The sequence below is a fragment of the Saccostrea echinata genome, unplaced genomic scaffold, assembly GCF_033153115.1.
Source record: "Saccostrea echinata isolate AGI-Se365-2 ecotype Australia unplaced genomic scaffold, CSIRO_AGI_Sech_v1 ptg000054l, whole genome shotgun sequence".
In the NCBI taxonomy this organism is placed as follows: domain Eukaryota; kingdom Metazoa; phylum Mollusca; class Bivalvia; order Ostreida; family Ostreidae; genus Saccostrea; species Saccostrea echinata.
The window spans coordinates 8,872,501-8,890,312 of NW_026889803.1; the positions used below are offsets into that span (position 1 = coordinate 8,872,501).

At 32.4% G+C, this 17,812-nt stretch overlaps 2 protein-coding genes across 4 annotated transcripts in view; one reads left to right on the forward strand and one right to left on the reverse strand.

Annotated features, from left to right (window-relative positions):
* Positions 1-3,199, forward strand: part of LOC133205867 (programmed cell death protein 6-like) — an 11,862-nt gene extending 8,663 nt beyond the window's left edge. For both annotated transcript variants that reach the window (XM_061341752.1, XM_061341751.1), the window contains exons 5-6: positions 1,491-1,600; positions 2,295-3,199. In XM_061341752.1, coding sequence (XP_061197736.1) covers positions 1,491-1,600; positions 2,295-2,396 — 212 coding nt within the window. In that variant the 3' untranslated portion in view covers positions 2,397-3,199. The remainder of the gene's footprint in view (positions 1-1,490; positions 1,601-2,294) is intronic.
* A 2,759-nt stretch (positions 3,200-5,958) lies between these two features.
* On the reverse strand, positions 5,959-17,221 carry LOC133205918 (uncharacterized aarF domain-containing protein kinase 5-like). Of its 2 annotated transcripts, none has more exons than XM_061341812.1 (13): positions 17,151-17,221; positions 16,225-16,521; positions 15,436-15,700; positions 14,369-14,509; positions 13,957-14,070; positions 13,725-13,856; positions 13,417-13,500; positions 12,015-12,096; positions 11,567-11,737; positions 7,659-7,836; positions 7,046-7,120; positions 6,583-6,795; positions 5,959-6,471 (listed from the first exon to the last, which is right to left on the reverse strand). In XM_061341812.1, exons 2-13 carry the CDS (start codon positions 16,497-16,499, stop codon positions 6,456-6,458), a joined length of 1,746 nt encoding a protein of 581 aa, XP_061197796.1. In that variant the 5' UTR covers positions 16,500-16,521; positions 17,151-17,221; the 3' UTR covers positions 5,959-6,455. The 2 variants fall into 2 exon arrangements, with proteins under 2 accessions (XP_061197796.1, XP_061197795.1); XM_061341811.1 differs by lacking the exon at positions 7,659-7,836 and adding an exon at positions 8,233-8,443.
* Between the last annotated feature and the right edge of the window lie 591 nt (positions 17,222-17,812).

Sequence of the window (17,812 nt, forward strand, 5' to 3'; positions counted from 1 at the left end):
GACCCCCAGGGTTAGGGTGGGGCCACAATGGGGAATCAACGTTTTAACAAGGGAATATATAGGAAAAAAATCTTGAGAAATCCTCTTCTCAAGAACAACAAAGCCACAATTAGTCATACTGATGTAGATTCATCCTCAGGTAGTGCAGATTCAAGTTTGTATCAAATCATGACCCCTGGGGATAGGGTGGGGCCACAATGGGCGATCAAAGTTTTACATAGGAATATACAGAAAAAAAAAACTTGAAAAATCTTCTTCTCAAGAACAGCAAAGCTTTGTTAAGTCATATTGATATGGAAGCATTCTCAGATAGTGTAGATTTAACTTTGTTTCAAACATGACCCCCAGGGTTAGGGTGGGGCCACAATGGGGGGTCAGTGTTTTACATAGGAATATATAGAAAAAAATCTTGAAAAATCTTCTTCTCAAGAACAGCAAAGCCTTGTTAAGTCATATTGATATGGAAGCATTCTCAGATAGTGTAGATTTAACTTTGTTCGAAATCATGACCCCCAGGGTTAGGGTGGGGCCAAAATGGGGGATCAACGTTTTAACAAGGGAATATATAGGAAAAAAATCTTTAAAAATCTTCTGCTCAAGAACAGCAAAGCCATTTGTTATATTGATATGGAAGCATCCTCAGGTAGTTTAAAATCCAAGCCCCCCCCCCCCCCTTTAAACTTTTCAATACTGAAGTGGTTTGTGCTTTTTCCTAGCCAATGTGCTCAGGTGAGCGATGTGGCCCATGGGCCTCTTGTTACCATGTGACCTTGACCTTGAAGTTCAACTATCATTTGGTAAATAATAACATTGGTGATAACTTTTGAATGAGAGAAGACAAGGTGTTCATATTTGACATGTGCATTACTTGTGACAAGACCTTTCCAAATTTGCTATCATTTTTGAACCCTTGACCTTGCAGTTTGACCTACAAGTGTACTTTTCAAAAATTTTCACACTGGGGATAACTTTAGAATGAGAAGATAGGGCATTGATATTTGACATGTGCATTACCTTTTACAAAACCTTTTCAAATATACCAGGTACTTTGATTTTTGACCCTGTGACCTTGACCTTAAAGTTTAACTTATTTTTGAAAATTTTTACATTGGTGATAACTTTTAAATGAGAGAAGATAGCTCTCATATTTTATTGAAATTTTCCAAGAAATTCACATGATTTCTACCTGCGGATTTAACAAAAATTCTGATTCTATGGAATTTTGACCCTATGGAAGAAAGTACTTTTACAATAAATATTTCAATAGAGTAGGTAATGATAGAGATGGCATTTCCTAGTGTCCTTTAGATATTAATTACAAGAGGGTTACGTAAGAATTAGCCAAAAAGGCAATATTCACTTGAATTCAGATATTATTTGATATTTTATTGCCATATAATTTGATACACCACTGTCATCCTGATCTGTCATTGCTTCGCATGTTTTCTATCTTTCTCAATTTACTAGATATTTTTCTTCTATTTTCACAGGTTACAGACTGTCAGATAAGTTCTATGAAATCTTAATCAGAAAATTTGACAGACAAGGGCGAGGGACTGTGGCATTTGATGACTTCATCCAGTGCTGTGTGGTTCTACAGGTCTGTTCACTCTACCCTCTAATTTAGGCATACAGTATTACAGGATTGCTTCTTCTTATTATTATACCTCCTGCTTGAAAAGTTGGGGTATATAGCGATGGGGGTACCTGTCCTTACATCCCTCCATCTGTCCTTCAGTCCTTTTACGCTTGGGGGTACCCATCTCTTATCTGCGACTCTTCCTTTACCACTGAATAAAATTTAATGATTCTTTCCCAGAATCTTTATTACATAGTGTCAATGTGCACCTCCTATTTTATGTATTGATCAGACACATATTTGGTCTTTCCAATAGCAAAACATGGACACTCCAATTCTTTCTATGATATTGGGGCATCCATCTCTTTTTTGCAGCTCCTCCTTTACCACTGAATTAAATTTAATCAGAATCTTAATTACATAGTATCATGATGCACCCTTATTTAACTCTTTGATCAGAACATATTTGGGCTATCCCATAGCCAAACATGGACTTTGCCATTATACTTTTAATTGAGCAGGGGGTATTATTTTGTGAGCTAATGGCTCACAGTACCTTTAGTTTTTTTTTAAATCAATTTCTTTACCAGCCATGTACCAATAAATCTTTAGCATGTTTTTGTATTATTTTATAGTCCCTTTTCTGTCAGCAGTATATGAACAATCTGCGAGAATGAAATACAAGAAAACTGTATTGTGTTTTATATACTTGCAGACCCTGACCAATGCCTTTAGATACTATGACACAGATCAAGACGGATGGATTCAGATTGGATATGAACAATTCCTGATGCTTGTGTTCAACCTCAGATCGTGATCAGCCTAGAGCTGAAATCCACCCTGTGTATACTAATAATATAGCTTTTTTTCTATTTTATACATTGTACATGTATATAAATTATAAGCAATAAGTAATTTTCAAATTGTTATAAGGATTCCCAATAGCAATGAAATTTTCTTTAAATACAATGTATGAATTATTCTCTGCTGAGCTGGGAAGAACATCGGTTAACTTTAACACTCTTGTAAAATGCATATGATATATAAAACATTTTTATATTTGCTTCTGTGGAACAGATTACTTACATGTATCACGTTAATGGTGCAGTTATTCCAATGTACTTGTTAACACAGATAGATTTTAAACCATGTAGAATTTCTGTTACAATCTGCAGATTGCAGTCACATAGTAGGTAAAGCATTATGTGCCTATACAAGACAAGTGGAAATCTTAACTGCTAGAACTTTAGTATAGTAGATAACTTTTTAGCATATTTTAGATGTTACAATTTTCAATATTAACTGACTTTGGTTCGCAAGGAATATTAAACTTAATTAACAAAGTGTATTTTTGTCTCAATTAAGTTTCACTGTGGTTATTCACCAATACTGTAATCAGGGCTTATATTTATTCTCCTTTGAACAATAATTAATGGAACACTTCAGAATCTGGTGCTGAGATGACTTTTGAAATTATATGGTATCGTATTAATCATTTCCTTTATACATGTACTACATTCTTTGTTGCTGTTTCTTGTGTTGATAATTGTCAATAATTGTCATTTGTATACTGTGTGGAATTTTACATGTAAACTTACTATTAAAAATCAGTAGTTGCTACTATAGTTTCATCTATAAAAATAAACCTATATGTTAGTAAAATTTTATTTTTTTTGGGGGGGGGGGAGCTTTGTTGAATGTCAGAAGAAAATGCCACGAGTTGTAGTTTTGCCATCTTAAAATAATGTGGAAAGGTGCAATAAAAATTTGAGAGCAAAAGAGAAGTGTCTAAGACAAACTTATCAAATTCATTAATATGTGTCAGAATTTTGTACATATGTTCAGTGCAAAAAAGGGAACCATGCATTTCTATTATAATGGGGAAGTATTAGTTTTATTGAGATTTCTGTACAACCAATTATTCAAGTCGTTGTTAGTTTTATTATTGTAATTCATCTGTAATAACAGCATAAATATATTGTCCCTGGGCAGATAGGATTTCAGGAAATCCAGTAAAAAAACAAAGTTCATGAAATTTCTGTATTTTAGGAAATATTAACATCTATTCGATTTTAAGACTTAAGTAGCCTTTCAATAGTTTTTGAGAGAGAAAAAAAAAATAAAACTCCAAAGTAAGAAATCAAAAAACGCCATGAGCCCTCTGTATTGATCAAGTAACAATATTCTGTAGTCAAATTTAGTATAAAAACAAAGACCTAACAATTGGTATTACATTGGTATATCAGTCAAAATATGACCCAACGATAGATTATATTTGCCAACAAGGTCATTATAATGACCATATAATTTACGAAATGTGGACTTTAATCGAGGTTATCAAAATTCCTGTAACATCAACTTATCTGTCAGTAGCCTGCCTCACTTTAAGCATGCTCTTGAATATTACATAAGTTTGGAGACAAACACCACATGCAAGTGAATGCGGAATGTTCCTACATGAATAAGAAATTCAAAGTTGATTGAAATGCTGAAGTCATTTACCATACAATTTAGTTGTTGGTTGGCTCTTACCATCTATATAGTCAGTGAAACATGGAAATATGAAATAGACGTGGCAAACTCTGTGGCATCTTTTATTTTAAGTTCATTGCTATACAATGTATATCGAATCAACATTTGAATGGAAGTAACTACATTGTTAATTGATAAAACATTGATATATTTGAATGTCGAGTTGAAGGCAGCAAGCGTTCTCATGTAGAAGTTTTGAATAAATTCTGCTTCATAGGAATATAAAAACAGGTTGGCTAATAAAGGAGGATTAAAGGACATAAAACTGAGATATTATTTATCACAGGCTTAGAAGAAAGGACTTTCTTCTAAAAAAAAATTCATTTTTAAGAAAATGAAAATCAGTCTTCTCAATTTAGAGGCATTAACTATTCATCTATGCTGCAGTCTGTTAATCGACTGTTGTACAATTCCCCAAGACTGAATGTATACTGCTCTTGGTTTGTCTCTCTGTCTACAACTTTAACCCCTCGCAAAACTTTTGAAAACAAAACTGAGACCTCATACTTGGCAGAAAGATAGCTTATACAAATGAGTTAAGGCTAGGTATGGGCATTTCTATGCAGATGAGCTAATTAAAAGGGATGCCTTTTATACAGAGATTCCTAATTATAGATATTTTGCTGCCCAGACATTTTATAGTCAATACACATTATGATGTCTTGTTATGATGTCATTGTTCTCTTACTCAGGTAATAAAAAAACATCAATAAAACAGCTTCAGCGTAAGGGCATACATATGTAATGTTTACAGATATGTGGTATTAAGTAAGATGAATTTCCAAAGATTAAAGAAATAGCTACTCAAATCCGATGCATTATCTTACTTAATAAAAAGATAAAGAAACTTACAGAGGACTATTCATTTTTATTGTGTTTCAACTAAAAACTCCAAAAATAGTAACCTAACAGTTTTATTGAACTGACATTTGTGCAGCAATGGCATTTATCTTTGGAATATTCTTATTTTTAAATCTCTTTCTAGTAAAATGAAATGAGTATGCCCTTGCACTAAAGCTGTTTTGTTTATATTCTTCAAGTAGTAATGTACATGTACAATGATGTCATAATTTGTATTGGCAGGTCAGGGGCACTTACTGTGTATATATTATAAAAGCAAGTTTAAACATTCTCTATATATTAGACAAACCTCTTATGTGTTTTAACTTGACAATTTGCAAAGAAACACCTCTACTTATTAACTCACTTGCCTATAGGGACTTTTAAACATGACCTCTTTGCAATAAAGAAACATACTCAAATTTACTGGTTAATATGTTTTTGGAAATTAGGTCTGCTACCATTATAGTACATGTATGTAGTACTGTATGAAAGATAAAAGGACAGGCTTGATTTTCATTCAAAAAAATGAGTAGTACATGAGAAATACAGCCCATATAGAATTTAGAAGGACTATAAGATACATATTTGGTACCAGAACAGACATGTAAAAGATACCTATACACTTTATCTGGAACTTTTTTATGACATACCAAATTTTGCAAACTGTACAGAAGTACCTTCTATTAAAATAACATGTCTTCATTTTTTACATTCACAGGAGTCTTAAGTTTTTATTGTGGAAAAAAAAGTATCGGAAAAAAATATTCCACCCTCAAATAGAAGAGGGTGGAAAATTTTTTCCAGTATCTTTTTTTTTTCACGATAAAGACTTCAGACACCTGTTTAGCATTCAATAGTTAATTAAGGACAAGTTTAAATTTTTTGCAGACAAACAGATGCAGACAGATGGACAAACAGGCCAAAAACTATATGCCCCTGAATCTTGATTATGGGGCCATAAAAATTAAACTAAATAAATGACGCATATAATATTTAATGCTCATAAGAAAATTTTCTATAACAAATTCTGATTACATTGACATTCACAGATTAAAATGTATACATTACACAGTGCATAGTCAAGTATAAATACATGGTTCTACAAAATAACAAGTAAACTTGTATATAAAAATACATCTTTACAGAGTGATTTTTTTCCACTGGGATTCTGAAATACAAAGCAGTAAAGGTCTATGGCAGGTGCAGAATTTGCATACATCTTGGCAAATACATGTATCTATTTTAAACTTTCACAAGACTACAGTCATTTCTGAGATACAAGATTTCAAAATTAGATCACGTAAAAATGAGCTCCTAGGTAAAATATATGCTATATAATATCATCTAGTGTTATCTAAATATCAAATGTCTTATTTTAAGAGGAAAAAAATATGGAGGGAGTCCCACATTTTTATGGCAAACAGAATACTTTGTAAAACACTGTGCATACAGTTCTTAAAAAATAAAATATTCTTTCAATTTGTTCCTAGTTGTACTTTACTCATACAGGATTTAATCTGAAGTAAAAAAAAAAAAACAATAAATATATATGGTTTCAACAATGAAATTATGATATTTTCCCTGAGCAGCTGAGATTTTTATATATTGATTTTGAACCATTAGCCTACCTTTTCTGCTCTTTTTCTATGATTCCTCTAATTTCTTCTAAAGATGGCACTCGTCCTAACCAGACCAAAATACGAAGATATAGAATTCCCAGCCATATTTTAAAGTTCTCAGCCCTGATGCGATAGTCATAATGTAGCATCTCTAACCATGCTTTTATCTTCCCTGACCAGGTTATATCCTGAATGCCAAACTTACGTGCACCTCTCATTGCACTGCAGCAGAATGAAATACTCTTACAATATTAAACCAACAAGGGACAAAAAAATTTACGATAATTCTGTATTCAAATATTTTTTTAATAAAAATATTCAGTTAATATTATATTAGAGTATAAAATACTGTCAAGTTGAATCATAAATTTAAAATACCGGTACATCACAACTCTGTCTGCAATTAATCATCCTATATGATATCATTTATTTAGATACAATTCAACCACTCGCTGACTGTTTACATGTTTACCTCTTTGCCATAATACCATATCTGTCCACTACATGACCATGTTCCTGACATATTGCTCTAATGGTGTTCATATTCCTGTAAAAACCTCATACATATCAAACAATGGATTCTTACAAATTCAAAATACATTATTTTATTTCTTGTGTTACTTTAACAAATAATGATTTGCTTCATTCACAAATACAGGTATTATTTTTTTCAGAAAAAAATGAAGTAAAAAATTTTTCAATTTAAAAAAAGGGATTGTTCCTGGTCTAAAATGCAAATGCTTTTGGGTAAATAGTTTACATTTTATTTCAAATACATAGATGCTTAAATGCAAAAATCAATGGCATCAGCTTATGACAGCACAAAATGTAGGTGATTTAGATCTGTGATGATTAAATGAACATTGTTTCAAAAGGAAGTATTTTTACATGTATTTCAGTCTATTTTAACTTTCCCTGGTTAGACATAAAAATATTTACATATTCTTTTCAGAGAAAGTGACATTTGTGAAAGAGTGGGACTGAATTTCATCTCATGATGTGCATTGATCTATAAATGTATATAATGAAATAAGCTTTTGATACACAAAATTTATGTGAAGCAGATAAAAAAAAAATTAACTAACCTAATTATAAGAATTATAGGTCTAGGCATGTCTTTCAAAACTTGCATGATTTTATCAAAATGTTTGTGTGCCATTATTCTCATATGTTCAAAATCTTCTTTGGTCATGTGACTTGGTAAGTACGTGGCAGACCTACTAACTGGGCGCTGCACAAGTATCTCACAAAATATTTCTTCATCTAAAATGTACATTAATGCACACCATTATTCATTATCCTTTTAATAGTTATGTTCTATTTAATATTCCTGAATGACATCTGCAAAAAATGTCCATCTCCTGGATTCAAAAATCTACAAAAAAACTTGAAATAACCAAGCTTATTTCATTATATACCTAAAATACCTGATTAATTAAAACCACTATCTTTCCACCAGCCTGCATGTACGTATCAGTTAACAACATGCACTTTATTCAGGAATCTGATATATAAACATTACTTTTAATGAAAGCATTAGGTAGTAAACCAAATATCACATCAACAATGTGCTTAAGAAGTATAATAGGTAAATCCTCTTTTGGTAAGGAACACACTCTGTGGATGATATTTGGAAGTACAACACTGTTTCACATTTACCTAAAAATAAAGAAAAGACCAGTCGGCATCTGTCTTACTACAAGACGAATTCGATCATGGAGGGCATGGTAGTCTTCTAACCACTCAGCCTTGATCTCTGGAGGTAGTTCATAAAATTCCTTCTTTGTCAAGATTTTGTGTCGAAACAATGGAGGTGCTTTCTCAAACACAACCCTGCCCTGCTTTGTTAGAAGGCAGAATACCTGATAATCTTCCAAAAGCAAACAAAAGTACAGGTATTAGTATAGAGTACATACATATTACATACCAGTGTATTGCAAACATACAAGTACCTGCTTTAGAACATTGTCAATGTTAAGTTATCTTGCAGAAATGTTAGCATTATTGATTATGCAAGTACATGAAGACCATTACCAGCACTGCACTTAAGATATGTATTATCTGGATTCTTAACTGGTTGTGGAAAATCAACTAAATTTGGATCAAGTTATTGTACAATATACTTAGAGTACATGTAATTTATGGATATAGAAATATCTCTGCTGGGTGACCAAATCTACATGATCATGCAGGGATAGACATTAACTTTTAGATTTACTTGCCCTTCGGGCAAGTTATCTCAAACTTTGACTTGTCCGAATGCAAAACTTGGTTGCAAAAATAAGGAAAGAACTTCAGAATAAATTTCTATTACTGTAAATGTTATGACAAAAAAAAAAAAAAAGACCAAATACACTACTGTCAATTTGGCAAGGTAAGGTACCTGAAAAAATTTCCATGATGCGTTTGTACATAAATGTATACCACTGTCCTTGTAAATTTAGCCTGTTATTGCTATATATCGTAGTGTGTGTTAACAAAATTCATATTTTTAAACTTATTTTCGGTAGGATTCTTTTGTGAATCGTGATTTTCTGAGATAACTGTAAAACAACGCTGAAGGAAGATAGTTGCTTCATAACATACATCGATCTTTACCTTAATGATCAGGATACATCGTGTTACTCTGTACTTATACTCTGTGAGTGAATAAATAATCTAATATCCAAATTTCCAGAGATGTTAGACGAAGAGCATATTTACTAGGGGAAAAAACGGAATAACGAACCGGATTTTCAAATGAAAGGCATAATCCAGAAATGCTGACAAGGAATTCCGAATGCAAAAACAATGTCAGTCAGGTACCTGGTGGAAATCAAGTCTTCAATTTGTTGGTTGTTTTTTTTTAATATAAATTAATGTAAACTAAATAAATAGGCCTATGCACATTTCTATGAGAAAAATTCACTTGCCCGATCGGACAAGTACGTCGTAAGATTCACTTGCCCGAACTGAGAATTTACTTGTCCCGGGCAATCGGACAACCGTTAATGTCGATCCCTGTCATGTGTTCTAAACAACAAATTTTAATTGACTGACATTAAAATTACAATAAAAAAAATGTACAGTGTAACAAACTTAAATTCATTCTGTACATTTAGGTAATGAGAAAAGATCATGCATTTATAGTTACTAAATACAATTCTTAAATAAGTAATACATGTAAAACCAGAGTCTCTGATGAGACTGAAGCTCTACTGGTGTGTACATACTTGGTACTTTTGTACCAAGTCTTATTGATATTGGACCAAATCTGTAGGAGGAGTAGTGTTTTGAAAGAATTTTAAATTTTTTTTCTATTTTTAGTAACCATGGCAACACTGTTTGTTGAAATCAAAAACCGATAAAAAGAATTACAGGTACGTATCACAGTATAGTGTACTTGTGTACTGAATCTTATCTAAACTGTAAAAGGATCGAGTAACGTTTTGAAAAATTGTTTATAGACAGATCGACAGCTAGACGAACACCTTACTATCACATATAAAGCTCTTCTGGTTTCTAACCAGTAGAGCTAAAAATGTACATGTCAAACACTTAAAGGGTTTTTATCACGTATCAAATTTTTTTGATATAACAAAGTTTACATGTTTTTAAAATCATATATTTAAAAATCTTTGCTAGAAAATTCATACTGTTGATGTTTCAGTGATTCAAAGTTTGAATTTCTCAATATGCATATTTTGATCACCGATGTTATGCGCCATTGCTCTGACATCATAGGTGTCAATCCTGGTCAAGCAAAGTACTTATTGTGTATACAAAACGGCTCATTCGTTGTGCCTATTAAACCTGTTAGTAAATAAATAAGTGATAATTGGATAATTGACAGCTAGTAAGGTATAATTTGTGACTTTAGGATGCACAAATGCGCACAAGAAAGGTTTTAGGAAGACTTTTTTCCACATTTCCTGGACTTGGTCAAGAAGTGAAAGGGGACCCTTTTTTCTGAGGGTTTTGTCTCCATTCAGAACAATTTTTTATGCCCGATCATGATTTTTTCTGTACTATAAAATATTTTAAGGACATGGTACCTTTTTAAAATGGAAAAAATACCCAACACACATTTTTAAAGTCACACAGAATCTAGTACCTGCTAGTAGGAATGTTGTGAACTTCGTAATGGCGTACGGCACCATGGAACAGTGTTAAAGAAATGTCATTTCTAGTACATGATATTCACTGGAACAGATAGAATATTTATATACAGTTTATTAAAATAATGAGAAATTGAATTTAAAATTCTCATATTTATAAATATTTACGAAGTCCAACTTTAGTAATTCATTCTATTTAGTCTGAAGTCCCAAGTTATCAACGGCTTCGTCTTCAGTGTCCTCTCCTATTGTCGGCATATTTTCTTGGTTATTTCTCTCTGTAGACGTTCATACATAAAAGATTGACTGTCTATAACTAAAAGAATATCGTCGATGTCAAAATTGCTACAGACCTTATTGTGTAGTGTATATTATTTAAAGTCAAAATATATTTGATACATTTTTCTTACGATAAGCTTTACGAGTTCTAATTGACCATTGACACCTATGACGATTCAGTACCACATGACCCCTATCTAATTAGTGGAGATTTTTACTTTGAGAACTCTATATAACGGGCGTTTTATTGCCTAATTATGACTGTTTTCGCCTAATTATGACTGTTAATTATGACTGTTATTTCATAATTAAATGATAATTATATGTTTCAAGGATATAATAGTGTGTCATTTTTAAAAAAATTTAGATACGTGATAAAAACCCTTTAAGTTTATATCAACTGAATTCTTCAGTTCAAAAAATCCAAATACTTTGAACTATGAATGAGTTGTTTTCTCTCCTATGCTCAGTAGCATGACAGATTTCTTTAGATTTCTTTTCTACCTGGTAATTCATTTGAAAAAAAATGTCCAGGATGAAAAAATTCATCTTACTTAACAGTGTCATTTAAAATACTACAGTATTCATCAAAAAAAGATGATTGTCATGAAGTTTACCATCAACTCCCAGAGCCTTTGAGAACTTCTGCATGTTGTCTTCATTGTTGAGGACAATTGCCTTGTATAGGTTACACATAGATTGTCTGTCTTGTGGTGATAGTTTGTCGTAAAGTCCGTGGTCAAGCAACACCAGCTGAGCTTTACCTTTAGCATCCTTTCTAATAAACACTGTCAACAATAAATAATAAAAAAAATTCTCATCCAAACAAAATTGTGCAAACTCAAAAGGTACATATTACAATGTACAATGTATCTAAGTCCTTGCAGTTCTACACATACTTCAGAAAATAGCATAAAAACAAATTACAAGAATTTTACTACAACATCTTAATCTGACTTAATATCTCATTTTTTAGAATATCGATTCCAGTACCGGTACTTTAATTTTAATAAATATTTTTTTTATATTTGAGAGTCCATCTGACTCTGAAAAGTGACATTTTACCGTTGCCTGGATGAGGATCTGCATGGACAAATCCAGACAGGAATATCTGGTCAGCAAATGCCCTACATAACTTCGTGTCAACCTAAATAAACATTAAAATTATTAATTCAAACTAAAATATATTTTGCTTTGTATTTTGTAGTTTCATTTCATTCCTTTCATTGATTTACAATACAAAAGAGCAATAAAGACTTTTTAAAAAATGGTCCATGGGCCACATTGCTGACCTGAGTCACTTTGGCCCTTATTTAATTCATCAGCAGATGTTTTTTTCCTATATACATGTATTCCTATGTAAAACTCTGGTCACCTTTTGTGGCCCCACCCTTCAACAAGGGGCAATATCTTGAACAAATTTGAATCAACACTACCCAAGGATGCCTCCATATAAATATGAGAATCATGGCTTAGCTGTTCTTGAGAAGATTTGTAAAGGTTATTCCTATATATTCCCTTGTTAAACATTGATCACCAAGTGTGGTCCCACCCTACCCCCAGGGGCATTGATTTGAATCACCACTCCCTGAAGATGGTTCCATATTAATATGACTAATTATGGCTTTGCTGTTTTTGTAATTGTTTTTTTTAATACTTCATAATAAACTCTGTTCACAAAATATGGCCCCACCCTATCCCAGGGGGGAAGGGGGGATGATTTGAACTTACTTGAATCTACACTACCTGAGGTTGCTTCCATATCATTATGACTAATAATCATGTCTTTGCTGTCATTGAGAAGATTTTAAAATAATTATATTTTATCTTCTTTTGTGGCCCCACCCTATCTCCAGGGGTCATGATTGGAACAAACTTGAATATAAAGTAGCTGAGGATGCTTCTGTATAAATATGACTAACCATGGTGATTTGTAAAGATTTTTCCTATAAATTTTTATATAAAACTTTGATTCCCTCTTGTGGCCCCACCCTACCCAGAGGCCATGATTTGAACAATTTAAAATCTACACTACCTCAAGAAGCTTCTACATAAGTTTCACCTTTTCTGGCCTAGTGGTTATTGAAAAGAAGATTTTTTAATGACCCCACCGCACCCTATTTTTGCTTTTTCTTGATTATCTCCCCTTGAAAAGGGACACAGCCCATCATCTCGAAAATTTAGAATCCCCTTTAACCAAGCATGCTTTATGCAACCTTTGGTTAAAATGGCCAAGTGGTCCATAGGAAGAAGTCAAAAATGTTCAAAGTTTCCAGAAAGATGGATGCATTGACACTAGACTAAGGGTGATCAGAAAAGCTTACTTGAGATTTCAACTCGGGGAGCTAAAAATTCAGTACTACAAACACCAATACCATATGTACTGTTGTTAAAAGAATGCAAAAAATAGGGAAAAATTAGGTGAAATTTACGCTTTTTTGGCCATCTAAAATTTTAAGTTACATACATCATATAATGATAGTCCCATCTTCTCAATAGCCTTTTTATCACTTATCTTGTGTCCATCTATGAACTCAGCAGTAAGAACTCTCTGAAAGCCAAAATTTTTACTCTTTTAAACTAAAATAAATACCAATTTCCATCTATTTTAAAAAGAGGATATTTAAATCTGTGTATCAATTTGACTTAAATTCTATTTCAAGATTCTGCCACTCATTTCACAGAAATTCAAATACAAAATATTATCATTATGAAAACAGAAAACAAGAGAAAAAATATGCTGATCTACTAATTGGAAGCAAATACATGACTTACTGTTGAAGTTTTGTCCCAGTGAACTTTTGGCACATAAACATACTTTAAATGTCCTAGATCACTTTGACACCTTTCTGAATTTTTCCCTTCATTTACAAAGTCTAATTCTTGTTCTAATGTGTCCTTTAGGTCCTATAAAAGAAAATAGCACTTTTTGACATATTTTCTAAATAACAGACTCAAAATAAATATATTTTCTCTCTGTTTCTCTTGCAATACATATTAATTAAACCTGTAAAGCCCATGCAAAGGCAAACTTGGGATGCATCCATCCAATTAACTTCAGTATAATCTCACAAGTCCGTACATCACCAGCAAACCTGTCCTGTAGGTCTATGTACTGCACCTAGGTTTCACAACAAAAAAATTAATTATGATGTATCATGTCATATACCAGTACTCTTTTTCATTTAAAATTGCAAAAACAGGCAAAGTATAAACTTTCTTGCAGCAAAGATGAAAATATTTATTAACAAAGAAATACTTATCAACAAATTTCTAATTGACAAAAAAATAATCATTGATATATTTATCTGTAAAATAAAAGTTATTTTGATGTCCTTCTTGAGGATGCCAAAGTCATTTTTCTTTTTTCTTTGAAGTATTTCTTTGTACATTTTTATAACTGTGAACTATTTACAAACCTTGACCGCCACTTTCTGTCCATCATGAGTTTCAGCTTTATGAACCTGAGCTAAACTGGCTGCTGCTATTGGCTCCTCCTCAAAACTCTTGAAAATTTCCTGAGGTGTTTTACCAAAATCCTCAGTAAAAAGCTGATCTATCTGAAAATATATCCTGGTACATGTACACATGATGTGAATGATTTAATACTTTTTTTAAAAAGACAGTTATATGCCCTGAATCATATACTGGCAAATTTTCTGCCAAGCAAAGAATTTACTCTTAAAACAACATGGGTATTGTTTGTGTTTAAGTCTAAAGTGATCCATCTACATGGTTTAAGTAGGCAATACTGAAGAGGATAATTTTTCAAATGCAAATTTGAGTATGAAAGATACGTCTTATAATTGGTACGTCTAAATAGTAATATAAATTTTTGATTCCCTATAATTAATTATAATTTAATTCAGTCATCAAGAATAAGTATGGTAAGATGAACTCTTGCTAAAAAAAAAAATGCTGTGCAATACTGTAGATTGATCAACAAATTTTCGAGAGCTTACTCTCATGAAATAGGCACTTGCCACTACTTGGCTTTTGAGACAAAATTTTTGTGAATTTGGGCTATTGCTCATACAATCTATACTAATGAAATATATGTGAAAATGAAATTTTCGCAAGCATATGATCCAGCAAAATTATGCAAAAATAAAGTATTCACAAATAAAAAGTGATTTACAGTAAACACACATTATTCTGATTATTATGCTAAAGTCATGTACATATATAAATATAGAGTTATTTTGTGCTAGTGACATATTAGTCTGCATGGTAGGTGGTTAGAGAGCAGGTCTTGGAATATAAATGAGGTCCTGTGGGGTAGTAGATGCTGGCACGAGGGCCAAGTACAGGTCTGATTAGCAGCATTCCACAATTAAGTAATTAATGGCGTGCCAGGCCAACATGAGTGAAATATTCTCAAATGGATGTAATGCAAACAACCAACTAAGCAATTTTAAGCAAAGTAGTTTCCTTGCAATGTGATTGGCCATATAAAATTTTTTAAAATATATTTTAAAGTACTTACATCATGAGCTTTCTTGGGAAGAGCTTTATCTTGAAGAACTACTAGTGTTTCTAAATATTCTCTGGGCAGTATGTGGTTCATTGATACAAGGCCTTGTCCTAGTTTTACATACAGTCCTCCATTAGCTAAACAACCTGCCAATAAACGCTCTGCTGCCCTTTTATGACAAGGACTCAAAGCTTCGTTATATTCATCTGAGTCTTCTTTTAACCCCCATAAGTTGTACTTGTAATCCAAAGAAATTATTGTTCCAATTGAAAGAGATCTGAAAGATATACAAAGAGAAATCATTAAATTATTTTTACCATGTTACTGGGAATATATATTTTCATACTTCAAATTTTCACTTAATTCTTTCCACTTTGCAGGGTTTTTAGATTGGAACAAGTAACTATAAGTAACTATAGGACACCTGGCATATTTACTAGAAAAAATATATGTCTGCTCAATGTTGAGTTTACAGACTTCTGAATTTTTATCAACAAATGGTCAATGGTAGTCTGAAACCCTGCTTTGAGAACAACTCAAAAAACTCTTTAAAACAAAAAGATCTAGCACTTTCTTTTCTGATCAGAAAAAATGTTCTTCAAATTTTACCTAACAACATACAGAATCATGAAATTCTGTTAAAACTATTTAAAAAAGTCACATGGTGGAACAGACAAAATGTAATTTATACCTCACATATTCTACATTATAAATTTAAATTCCTTTTACCTATATGTAATCTTTAATGCAATTAAATCATATATATGATAATTCGATCGTGTTTTAGAGAATCATACGTACCTAAAAAATCTGTTTATTCCACCAAAGAGCACTCTGACTTTCCGTTTTTGGGGTTCTTCAGCTATAGCATAGAGAACACCAGCAGACAAAGTCACAGCAACAAATCCATATTTCAAGCCACTCCTCAGGCGGCTCCAGCCACTGACTTTACCAGTGCCAGTCTTCTGTCTCAATACTCCTGATTTGTGAAACCCATTTTGGAATAACTGATTGTGTCTAGAGAAATCCCTCAGTGACTGACAGCAAATACAGGATCTTGATAACAACTTCTCCATCTAGGGCAGTTCCTTTCTGAAACTATTGTATAATACTAACATGTGTATCAGGAAAAGAGAAAAATGTGACAGACAAGACCAGGATTCAAATACTGGCCCCCTGATTCACTAGTCAGGTGCTCTGCCTACTGATCTATCTTGCCATCAGCAATCGAACCTTGAATGCCACACAAGTTATCAAGTATCCCACAAATCTGACAAGAGCAACATGTATGAAGACAATAAATACTAAAGCAATAATTTTCAAATTTGCTGTACGATTAGTATTTCAAGTACGTGAAATTTATTATTATACATAGTACCACGTTTCAACCTACCAGCAATACTCTATCCTACCAAAATTACCCTATAAAAATATCAATTTAACATTATTTTAAACATTATCCAGAAAAGCGTCTGTAACTTTATGAACGTGTAATTTATCTTCAAAAAAATTAAATCAAAACAATAAAAATATGATAAAAATAACATAAAATTATCCAGAACGAAAAATTAATGGCATGTTGGACATATTAGAATCTTATGCAACAAACATTTTAGTCTTTGGTCTGCTGGTCTGAGCAGGGATAACTTAAAATTTCACTACTAATGAAAATGTAAGTACATATTCTTGGTGCACTGAATTTCTACAAGAGAAAATACTTAAACTACCTTAATTACTGCTCAATCATTATAGTCTAAATCTCGAATGAACAAAAAAGTCACACTGCTCACTCTTGTCACTGGCAGACAGCTTTGCATAACCTACATAATTACACCTTTACAAACTGGAGAGTTTATAATAGCACTGGTTCTCTACCCTTGATTCCAGTCGCTGCCGCTAGGAATTTTTTAGGACGCTTGTGCCCGTTAACCAATGTCAGGGTACCAGTCAAAGTTTATAATCTCTCTAGAGTTGTCGTTCTTTTCACTCGCACAAACCTTGTGCACAAACTGCACATTCTGCAGAGAAAACCGTTTTATTTATGTCAGATAATTAGCACTGATTAGTATACATTTTTAAAAATAACCCTCTATACACCATGATCATGACAGTTAAAGTTCTTTATGCAGTAAGCATGGTAATCTTGAATAAATAAAAAAAAAATTAATTGAACTAGCTGCATGAATTACATGTACTCATATTATATTATTGTTGCATTATAAACATTTTATTAGATCAAGTAAAATTATTTGCATGTATTTTCCCAAATTCAAGTAACAGTGATTTTTATTCATCAATACTTCGTATTCTTTGAACATTTTTCCTAGGGACAGAGGCATAAATCACTTGATGAATATCCGCGCAAGCTCGGAAATAAAAATTGATACAA

Excerpts from the sequence above, each read along its gene's own strand:
- LOC133205918 (XM_061341811.1), bottom strand. The coding sequence starts at position 16,499 with ATGGAGAAGTTGTTATCAAGATCCTGTATTTGCTGTCAGTCACTGAGG. Across the intron at positions 14,071-14,368 it reads GACAGAAAGTGGCGGTCAAG|GTGCAGTACATAGACCTACA; the intron begins GTTTGTAAATAG and ends TGTGAAACCTAG. Across the intron at positions 6,796-7,045 it reads TATGGTATTATGGCAAAGAG|TGCAATGAGAGGTGCACGTA; the intron begins GTAAACATGTAA and ends ATTCTGCTGCAG.